Source organism: Austrofundulus limnaeus, unplaced genomic scaffold (genome assembly GCF_001266775.1).
Source record: "Austrofundulus limnaeus strain Quisiro unplaced genomic scaffold, Austrofundulus_limnaeus-1.0 Scaffold318, whole genome shotgun sequence".
NCBI lineage: Eukaryota > Metazoa > Chordata > Actinopteri > Cyprinodontiformes > Rivulidae > Austrofundulus > Austrofundulus limnaeus.
The window spans coordinates 126649-138016 of NW_013952720.1; the positions used below are offsets into that span (position 1 = coordinate 126649).

The window sequence follows — 11368 nt, forward strand, 5'->3', positions numbered from 1 at the left end:
CACACACACACACACACACACACACACACACACACACACACACACACACACACAGAAAATAAAAACACTAATACTTGTAGAAATGAATGCCAGCAGACTCCTGTTTACCATTATCTGTCCAAACGGTCCCATCTTCATGATGTTTTGGAACTGCTCGTACATGTCTCTGAGGGTGAACTGACCTGCGGGTCAAAGGTCAAAGGTCACGGGTCGGTCCTTCGTACACGCAGCGCGCTCTGTTGTGGCTGTGTTTGATTTCTCACCGTGTTTCAGTTTGTCGATCAGCTCCTCGTTGTCGTCCAGCTTCAGCTCGTTGACCCGGTCTATCAATCCCTCGATGTCGCCCATTCCTGACGGGAAGAGAGGCACCATGTTTCATCAGTCCAACAAACCAACAAACCACAGGTCAGGGCTCGATGAGGCTTTGACTTATAATCATTGAATCCATTTTTCAACTTAAGTTCTAATGGCTGAAGGCTGAGTTTACAAAGTGTAACTAACTGAACTCTTGGTTGTGCACTGGAGAGACAAACCAAAAGTTTTTATCAGTGACCATCTATCCTACCTACATAAAGAGACACATACTTTTATAACTAGGGATGGGCGGTATGACCTCACATTCATTTCAGGGTATAAATCGAATCCCTTCATATATATATAACAGTAGAAAATGATCATAAAAAGCAAAGATAATGTAATTTTTAGAGCATTTATTTAGCAGAAAACTGTAATCATAATCAAGCCCAGTATTTTTGCTGTAGTACAAATGAACTTAAGTACAAAAGTATATTTTATATATATATTGCAAAATGGTTTCAACAACAAACAAAAACATTTCTCAATTTTTCAACAATATCAAAATAAAGTGGATGTTATAACCAGAACTTCAAGTAAAATTACTCATTTAGACATAAAAGCATTCTAAGTTGTTTAAAATGTTACAGTGTGACAGGACATTAAGCTGCACAGAGTCCTGTCATAAAACTATTTCACATAACTGGAATGTAAGTGTGGTGAAGCCAAATAAMTGTAATATCTGCCTGCCATACAATGAGTTTCTGCCTGCTGTTTTTGTTACATTATCAAGATGGATTTATGACTGAATGAACGTCCACATCTTTTTATCATCTCTGTGGGTAACAATAGATAAAACACAAGTTTTTCTCTGACAACTTGGTGTGAAAAACTACAGTTGTTAAAGCTTCGCTCTGTGTGATGTGCAGCGGGAGGGCGGAGGAAATGATCCCACCCCACGACGTGACTTTTCTACAGTGGGAGGGGGAAATGTTGAGGATTTATTCTCTCTATACGCATTTTAAACTCTTCATTTCTTCATTTATTTTCATTAAACTTCAAACTCCTCCTGCTCAGGTGTCTCTACACTCACAGCCCTGTTGACACAGGTGTGATGATGTAACTGATGACAGGTAGAGGCTACATTTCTACCGTACACCAACTTCATATCGTTTCTACAGTCAATCACATTTACCACACACTACTACACACATTTAAATAAACCAGCTGCTCTCTGAATGTTCTCCGGAGGTAAAAACACAAACGTTACCGAGCAGTTTGCTGATGAAGGGCTGAGTCTTGAACGGCTCGAAGTCGTCGATGTGTTCTCCAGTTCCGATGAAGATGATGGGACTCCTGGTGGCTGCCACGCTGTGGGGAAACAGAGAGTGTAAACAAACAAACAAACAAACAAACAGAGGACCTGTACAGTGCTGTTCGGCGAGGGGTGGGGTCCTACGCGCTAAGAGCTCCGCCTCCTTTAGCGTGCCCATCCAGTTTTGTGATGATCACCGACGCCACGTCTACTTTGTCTTTGAAGGCTTTAGCCTGAGCCTCGCAGGCCTGACCGATGGACGCGTCCATCACGTATATGATGTTGTCGGGTTGCTATGGAAACAGGAGCAGAAAAATGACTCGAAGCAGCCGCGCGTCATGGTCAGGCTCATGGTGCGTTCAGGGACTCACCACAGCATTGGAAACTTGAAGCATTTCCTCGAAAAGCGAGTCCTCCTGTTTGTGTCGGCCGCTCGTGTCCACGATGATGATCTCAAAGTTCTCACCTTTGAATTTGTCCACGCCTTCGGCCGCGATCACCACTGGGTCCATCTCTGTGTAGCTGATAACAAACAAAACAGGAAGTCAGGAGGGGGAGGGGCCAGAAACACTACAAACGCCGTGACGAACAAGACCAGGAGCCACTCACCTGCCGTAAAACGGGATTCTGGCTTTGGTGGCATTTTGTTTCAGCTGATCAAAGGCTCCTGAGAGAGAAGGAAGAATTCAGAGAGTGTTCAGCTACTTTTAGCTACTGTTTAGCTACTTTTAGTTACTGTTCAGCTTCTTTGAGCTCTTAGCTACTGTTCAGCTTCTTTGAGCTCTTAGCTACTGTTCAGCTTCTTTTGGCTCTTAGCTACTGTTCAGCTTCTTTGAGCTCTTAGCTACTGTTCAGCTTATTTTGGCTCTTAGCTACTGTTCAGCTTATTTTAGCTCTTAGCTACTGTTCAGCTTCTTCGAGCTCTTAGCTACTGTTCAGCTTCTTCGAGCTCTTAGCTACTGTTCAGCTTCTTCGAGCTCTTAGCTACTATTCAGCTTATTTTAGCTCTTAGCTACTGTTCAATTTCACTGTGCGCACGTTGTTTAGCTAGCCATGCTCAATCCAATAATATCAACAGGTTAACTGTAACCATAAGCTGCAGGGAAGGTGTACCTGCTCTGAAGGTGTCRGCACAGATCAGACACGTCTTCCAGCCTTTCCTTTGGTAATAATAAGCGAGCTGCAGGAAGAACAAAGATGGCCGTCAGAGGAAAGGGAAGCGTCTCCAGAGAACAGAACGGTGGGTAATTCTCAACAGATCAAATGATTGACAAAAAAAAAAAAGGCAGCGTCACCTTGGAGCAGGTGGTGGTTTTCCCGCTGCCCTGAAGACCGACGAACATGATGACGTTGTTCTTTCCTTTGGTGGGGGTCCAGGCCTTCACACCCGGGTCAACCAGCTGGAACAGAGGTCCCACGTGAACCAGACTCACAGCTGGAACAGATCTGAACCACTTACAGAACCTGTGTGGAGCTCACCTTCACCAGCTCTTTGAAGACGGCGTGTTGGATCATCCTYCTCTTGTTCAGACCTGAAGCCATCTCCTCCAGGTCGATGGCCGCCCTGCAGGCAGAAACGCACAGTCACTAACTGCTGGACTGATCTGGACTGACCTGGACCCAGCAGCAGATCTAGGATTTTTCTGAGTCAGGGGCCATCAAGGGGCCACAATATTCATAGAGGGGCCAAGTCTTTGTTCAGCATCTTTTCACACAAACCTCCAGTTTTGGTAAAGTGTTTACATTTAACCAGTCATACATGTTCAAACACTTGTAATGTTTTAAAATTTACCACTTTACAATAAGGCTCCCCTTACAGATGGCTTTTAAAGAGTTTATAGACAGGTTATTAATTCATCTGTAAACACTTTATAAATTATTAATAAATGTTTATTATGCATTAATCAAGAACAAAAAAGAGACTAAACTGTCCGGTTTCTTTCCAAATACTGAGCCAAATCTGTTTGTGTATTAAACATTTCAAACTGGTTTACCTTGTAAGCACAATAATGATTAGGAAACATATTTTAAACGTAATATTGTATTAATGCAATATAAATATCCACAAATATTAAAGGGATCCTTATTGTAAAGTGTAAAACTGTAAACTATTTTGGATGGGGTGGGATTATTTGCTGTGTTAACATGATGTTTTTTATTTTTCTTTTTTGATACTTCATCATTGTTAACAGTTACATGTTTGAACAATAGTTTCATATCTTGAAAATCAACACAAAGTTTTAAAAATGGTGATTTTGCACAATAAATACTAACTTTTGGCATTTATAAATGTTTGTCATTAATAGTGTACTGTTTTACACTTTACGATAAGTCTCCCTTGTGAATATTTATAATGCAGTAATACAATATTATTATAATATGTGTTTCTTATTATTGTATTTACAATGTAGTAACCTAGTCTGAAATGTTTAATAAGCACCTTTTAGATGTCATATGTACATGAACAGATTTGTCTCATTATTCGGTTAGAAACTGGACAGTTTGTCTCTTTCTTGTCCTTAATTATTGCATAATAAACATTTATTAATGATTTATAAAGTGTTTACAGATGAATTAATAACCTGTCTATAAACTCTTTATAGGTCATCTATAAGGGGAGCATTATTGTAAAGTGGTACCATAAAAGCTTGCACAGTAAATTCTCCTCACCAGTTTTTATACATTTTACTGAACATAGATAAAATATTCTCAAACAYAACATGTGAGAAAATCCAGCCGTTATTTGTCAGATGAAAGACTTTTTAACAGGATTGTTCAAATTTTCTTAAGAAGAGAAGAAGAATTCTGAGCTTGATTCATTCTGGACTTTACTATTTGACTCATCAGCACCTCTAGTGTTTGAACATGGAACTGCATCCACCATCATCACCCCCCCAGGTAAAGGACAGGTGAGTGACAGGACAGGGATACTTCAGGGGGCCAATCAGATTTCAGCTGGGGCCAATGCCCCTGTGGCCCCACCCCTAGAATCGCCCCTGCCTGGACCAGAGGAGACCTGGACTCACTTGACGTTCTCTCTCAGCTGTTTGACCAGCCTGATGTTAACATCTGCCTCCAGGAGAGCAGCACACACCTCCTTCAACATGGCGTTCAACACCTGGAGACAAACGTCTTGTGATTTCAGTGAAACACGAGGGACAGATTCAGAGTCTCTACAGACCAGCAGGTCTTTACTTCAGTTTCACCCTCACCTCTTCATTGATGATGGTGGCATTGCTGAGTGACCTCAGCGCTGAGGTGATCTTCCTCCCCAAATCTGCGAGCACCATGTTGGCAACGTGGACCGACCCTGAAACAAACAAACAATAAACTGATCAGACCTCTGACCATCAACCAGTGTCGGCTGAACATGGAGCTGCCTGACTGTTGCTCGTTGTGTTCTCACTGCATCAGACACAAAATGTTGCTGCTTTTCTGTCAAACCTGTTTGTTTGAGGAGGAAACATGCGACGTACCGTCTGTATGAGTGTGTCTAATGGAGGGAAACCCTCCGGCTCAGTCTGCTCTGTAATTCAGCTGTTTGCTGCAGATCACAGCTGAAACGTTCCTGCGTGGAGGAGAGAAAAATTCATAACATCAATAAAGAGGAAAATTAAAGATTATTTCAGATATTCTGAAGTTGTCTTCTGAGGAGAGCTTCTAAACAGTTCATATTTTACTTAACACTAGGGTTGGGCAATATTGGCAAAAAAGTTAATCATGATTAATTGTGGTAYTTAGTAGGGCTGTGTATTGGCAAGAATTTGGCGATACGATACATATCATAACAGAGGGGTCACGATACGATATAGCCTGATATATTGCGATTTTTTTGTCCAAAAATTCTATTAAATAAAAACCTCTTACTGAAAAAAAAAAGCCAATGTTTACTTACAATGCTAATGCTACCCTTACTCTCTGGCGCTCAAGAGGTAGAGGAGCCAAATGTCTGGCTCACTGCTGCCAACTAGTGGTCAGAGGCTGAACTACAACATAAAAATGAACGGCTGGCAGGAAAGTTGACATTTTAAACCTTAATAAAAATCGATACAGGGCTTTAGAATATTGATACCGTATCGGGAAATGAAATATTGCGATATTTCAGTGTATCGATATTTTCTTACACCCCTAGTATTTAGCTGATAATGATTAATTTGATGATTAATCCCCTGGACACCCTTATGTCCTGGTCACATGACCAATTTAGTGGGAAAGATTTGCTCTTTGTAAAAATCTGTTCCAAATTGTGTCAAAAGTACAGACTTCAGGCTATACTTCAAATTTTAAATTGTGTAGATAAACCAAGTAAAACCAAGGTTATGATAAATTACAGAACTTTTTTTTTTAAAGTTCGTAATATTTGAAGCGGAGAGGAGCGAAATCTACAGTCTTCCTGTTGGCATTAATCATAAAGTGCCAAAAAATAATCGATTAATGTTTTTCTGATGATTAATTGCACACGATATGATTATGTCCAACCACACTTAGCGCTTTTGACAAATTTGATTTGTAAAAAAAAATTTAAGTCTAACAGGAGATCATAAAGTTATTGTTCACACCAACGGTTCTCAAAGTTGGGGTTCGGGAACACATTGTAGGAACAGAGGGACCAGTAAATCCAGAGGTTTGGCCTTTTAGCACTCTAAAAACAGCGCAGATGATCACTGATTTCAGGAAGTACACAGCTCCACCCTACCCCATCTCCCTTATTGCACAACCACCACAGTGGGTCCTCCTCCATCACTCAGGACCTTCACTGGAAGCTGAACATCAGCAGCATCACTAAACAAAGCCCAGCAGAGGAGGTTCAACCTGAAGTCTATGATGGTGCATTCAGGTGCTCCGGGACTCTAAAGACTCTTACAGCCCCCTCCCACCCTGGACACATCTGACTCTCTCCTCCAGCAGGAGGTTGCATCCATCAGGACCAAGACCTGAAGAGTTTCTTTCCCAGACTGAACAGGTCTGGGGACCCCCACTAATTCAACCCTTAGAACATTATTAATGTAAACGTCCTGATGCATCTCAGTAATCCAGGTAGAAAAAATTCAAAAAGAAAAAATAAGTAGGTCCTCTGGATGGTTCTTCTTTAGTGAAACATTTCGTCTCTCATGCTCTATAAATAAAGTTGACGTATGTAAAAATATTTGGTCAAATCATATTCTGACTCAACTCGACTCTTTCTTCACCACAAGCGACTGAAGCAACACCCTCATTACTGAGGACAAAGTCCCGATCTGTCGATCCATCCTCCCTTCACTCAGGACCAAGACGTTTGTGTTTAAACCTCAGTGTTTGGATCATGACTGAATAAAATGAGATCCTGAATATAAGCAGCTGAAATTATCTTCCTTCGTAGGACGGCTGGCCTCAGCCTTAGAGACAGGGGGAGGAAGTCCATCGTCCAGTGGGAGGAGCTCCATCATCCAGGGGGAGGAGCTCCATCATCCAGTGGGAGGAGCTCCATCATCCAGGGGGAGCCGCTGCTCCTCTGCATCCACATGAGTCAACTGAGGTGGTTCATCTGATCAGGGTCCCACTGGGAGGAGACCCCAGAGCAGAACCAGAACTCTTTGAAGGGATTATAGATCCTCTCTGGAACAACCTGAGGAACTCCAGGAGGAGCTGGAGACTAAGGTCTGGGTTTCAGTTCTGGACCAGTTGCCTCCACAACCCAACAATAAGTGAGCAGTAGATGGAGATTTTTCTTAATTCAGGACATTTATTATATTCGGTCCATAACTTAGAGTAACTTTAACTTTTAAATGTCTTTATTTTATTATTTTGCATTTCAGGTGATCAAATAAGACAAATGACATTCAGGTAATCTGAGTTATTCTTATTAATGTCATCATTACTAACACCAAGTTTTTATGGTTTAAATTTGAAGGGTTGCAGCTCAGACAGATGACGGATATTTTGTAAAATATTTTTTATTGTCTGTCCTCTGGTTTAAAACATGCTGTGCTGCATTTAATTTGCATGGGAAAAAAACAGAAAAACAAACTTTAATTAGTCAATTAAACAAAATGAGATTATTTTTAACTAAAAAACATATAAATGCTTAAAATCAACGTTTATCTCAACATATAATAAATAACATGATTTACGCCAGTGTTTGGGTGGTAGTTTCTCAACTTGCTGCTTCACATCAGCTGTTTACCTCCGTGCTAACAGTTAGCAGCTAGCCGTGTGTGTCAACAGAAACGAGGGTTAGCCGCTGCTTCGTGGCATTTAACCGGACTCCGGAGGCGATAAATTCAAATGTCAGGTGGCGGAACGTTGAAGTCGGCGGGGAAAAGTCGTTAAAATCAATCTGCGGAGCCTTACCTGATGTCGGCGACTACAACGCAAGCTTAACCAAACTCAGGCAGAGGARCGTCAGCGAATACGTACTCAACCGGAAACTAACACAATCGGGGGTTGGTGCTCGGTCGAAGTGACACTCGCAACAGCCAATCACACAACGGCCCAACGATACACGAACCAATCACAGAACATAGCTCCTCCCACTTGGAGTTTCTCATCCAATGACAGCTCACGTCTCTTTGAGCGATGGACCAATATGGCGCTCTCTGCAGGATTGGAGGATGATTTCAAATATCACAATTTTATTAGATAAAAGTGGTTTTTTTTTTAGATATAGAGCATAAAAAACAAAAATTTACATCTGTGCAGTATACATCCAAAACTGAAACGAGTAATTCAAACAGGAAATCAAAAATAAGATATTTATAAATTCCTGAAAAATAGTCTTTTAGAGTTTATATGGGTAGAAATGCATTGATATTAAAAGATCACCACACAAATGTGAAAAAAAATATATCAAATTATTCTGAATAAAAATAAAATAAAATTTAAATATGTTCTTATCCTATATGGCACTGAGGAATAATCTTGTGTTTGCCATGGAGGCTCCATTTGTGATGTTTTTTAAACTCAACTATAGGTTAAGATACTCAGAGTTGATTTAACTAACGGTAATCAGCAACTTTAGACATATAAACTCAGTTTTTCTTGTTTATTGTGAGTCAACTCAGAGTTTAGTTAAACTAAGATTCAAGACTTCATTTTAAAATATTTTTATTAAGAGCTTGGCTTTATTTCAAAAAGCGCAGTAAGAGTTTATTCAWATGTGGATGTATATGGGATAAATCTTGTGCCAGCAGGAAGTGAATTTGAATTGTTCAGATTGAATCTGAATGTGCAGAATTTGGAATTGAATTCATTGGTTTGAAAATGAATTTTATTAAATTGAAACTGAATTTAAAGTTTTGTATCTGAATTAATTTTCTTTGAAACTGTATTTTGGTTTATTAAAAATTCAGTTTGACTACTTTCACTTTCAGTTCCATAATTCAGATTTTTGTGTCACATCCTGGTCCTTGAGAAAGCCAGGCAGAGTAATCAAACACAGATCCACAGATTTATGTTTCACTTTGGTGAAGTTTCCCTTCTGGATGTAACAGAGTTGATGCAATCCACTGTAAAARTGACAAAAACACACAAAGTTATTTTATTTTAGTGATTAATTTGACCTATATGTAGAAAATGTTACATTTACATGATGACATCATGGATCAGTCAGCAGCAGCATCTGATCAATATGTGATCCATGATGTCATCATGTAAATGTAACATTTTCTACATATAGCTAATATTAATCACTGCAATAAAATAACTTTGTGTGTTTTTGTCACTTTTACAGTGGATTGCATCGACTCTGTTACATCCAGAAGGGAAACTTCACCAAAGTGAAACATAAATCTGTGGAYCTGTGTTTGATTACTCTGCCTGGCTTTCTCAAGGACCAGGATGTGACACAAAAATCTGAATTATGGAACTGAAAGTGAAAGTAGTCAAACWGAATTTTTAATAAACCAAAATACAGTTTCAAAGAAAATTAATTCAAATACAAAACTTTAAATTTAGTGAAATTTATTTTCAAACCAATGCATTTAATTTCAAATGATGCACATTCAGATTCAATCTGAGCAATTCTAATTCACTTTCTGCTGGCACAAGATTTATCCCGTAGCTGTGTCTGTTTCAGTCAGTATCTCCAGCAGAGCTGAAGGTCTGCGATGAGACGGAGCTGCTGTTCTTCCACTGCAGGATCCTGCTGGACAACGTCTCCATCTCTGCTGCCAGAGTCAGCATCACGGACCACGAGGTGTCCTGACAGGAGAGAGGAAAGATGGAGGTCAGCAGCAGAACCAGGAGGAAGTGGATCAAAGTTAGTTCAGTTACGGACCAGCAAGGCGAGGCAGTCTGTAGGGGAGCTCTGGTTCTGGGCAGACCTCAGCTTCTCCTCCAGGCACTCGATGAAGTCCATCAGCAGCTTCACCGTCTCCACCACAAAACTGAAACCCAGAACAGACCGACGCCTCGTTAAAAACTCTAAATAAAACCAGATCTTAGGGGCTGGAGGYGGGATTACCTGTGCAGGTGAGCCACCACGGGCAGATTGGTGCGAGCCAGCGGCCTCGTCAGTCTCTGTTTGAGAAGCTTCTGCTCCTTCAGGAGGTCCAGCAGGTGATCGCTGAGCGTCTGCAGCCTCTCGGTCTTCTGAGCTGCCAGACGACAAAACTAAATGTTCTTTTCTCCACGTTTGATGAAACGATTGTTTACGAAACGCTGATTCAAACTCACCAAGATGGAGACCCTGAGGGACATCAGCACCTTTCTGATCGACCMTGAACAGCTCCAGCTGCAGCTGCAGCTGCGAGGACGACAGCTTTCATCAGAGTCATCACACAAACTGAGAGCAAAGACAGAAAACAGCCCCTCATGCAGGGACTCTAAACCCAGAAAACACCCGACTCTGCATTTTTTTTTACAAACAAGTAATAATCTTAGGAAACATCTCAAAGCTGAGCTACAGCTGAGACTAAAGTGAAGCAAACCTCGTTCAGCTGTTTCTGTTTTCTGATTTGTTCTTCAGCCTCCTGCAGGCGCGAAGAGAAGACGGGGTTTGGGTCGGACAAGGCGGCGTCAATTTCCCCCTGAAGGGAAATAAAAACAAAAACATCAACTCTGGAGCGCTGGAATCAACACAACCAGCAGGAAACCCAGTCCTGACCTGAGAGGCAGCTCCTGCAGAGACACATCTGGACAACAAGCTGGCAGCTGGAGTGACAGAGAACAGAGACGAATCCCACTGATGCATCTGGAGATAAAACAGAAGAAACTCTCAGAAACTGTTCTGTGACTGAGCAGAACTCACTTCAGGAATAATATGAAGGACTGCAGCTCCTACTTTAATATCCCAGGAATAATGAGCACTTTAGAGACTATTAAATCATTACCTGATTATCTGAATATAAAGGTTTACATAAAGATCCACTGAACAGCTGTAAACTATTATAGAAGTAGCTGRAAGCTATGTGCTAAATGATAACATGTTAAAAGTTGGTTTTTTTTCCACCTGTGTACGAAACCTTTTAAAGGTCTGAATTTAATCAACATGAAGGTTTGTGTCACGACAGGTCAGTTTTTCCTCTTACCAGAAACATCTGTTCATCTTTGTGGAAATGTTTTTACTCATAACTTTTAAAGGTGTTGCTGCTCTGATCTGCAATTATATCAAACCTGATTTCCTGATGCAGTTTGAAAATGTTTTGTTTGGCATCACAGGTTCTAAGATGTAAGACCAACAGCTGACATTATTATCAATCTGATTTTAAAGGTTTCATTGGGATAAAAATAAAGCAATGCATAGAAAACATCTTTTTGACTGAATTATGCCTTGTCTTGTAT

At 40.7% G+C, this 11368-nt stretch overlaps 2 protein-coding genes across 3 annotated transcripts in view; both read right to left on the bottom strand.

Moving 5' to 3' along the window:
• srp54 (signal recognition particle 54) overlaps positions 1-8045 on the bottom strand; it is a gene marked incomplete in the record, with an annotated part of 12281 nt that extends 4236 nt beyond the window's left edge. Inside the window, 13 exon segments of the mRNA XM_014022135.1 lie at positions 109-182; positions 264-350; positions 1565-1665; positions 1754-1902; positions 1981-2131; positions 2219-2276; positions 2723-2789; positions 2905-3009; positions 3089-3173; positions 4636-4727; positions 4822-4919; positions 5086-5177; positions 7940-8045. Coding sequence (XP_013877589.1) covers positions 109-182; positions 264-350; positions 1565-1665; positions 1754-1902; positions 1981-2131; positions 2219-2276; positions 2723-2789; positions 2905-3009; positions 3089-3173; positions 4636-4727; positions 4822-4899 — 1047 coding nt within the window.
• A 1522-nt stretch (positions 8046-9567) lies between these two features.
• Positions 9568-11368, bottom strand: part of haus2 (HAUS augmin like complex subunit 2) — a 3014-nt gene continuing 1213 nt past the window's right edge. For both annotated transcript variants that reach the window (XM_014022116.1, XM_014022115.1), the window contains exons 2-7: positions 10692-10778; positions 10516-10614; positions 10262-10331; positions 10050-10182; positions 9864-9972; positions 9568-9787 (exon numbers count right to left, since the gene is read on the bottom strand). In XM_014022116.1, the coding sequence (XP_013877570.1) occupies positions 9659-9787; positions 9864-9972; positions 10050-10182; positions 10262-10331; positions 10516-10614; positions 10692-10778 (627 nt within the window). In that variant the 3' untranslated portion in view covers positions 9568-9658. The remainder of the gene's footprint in view (positions 9788-9863; positions 9973-10049; positions 10183-10261; positions 10332-10515; positions 10615-10691; positions 10779-11368) is intronic.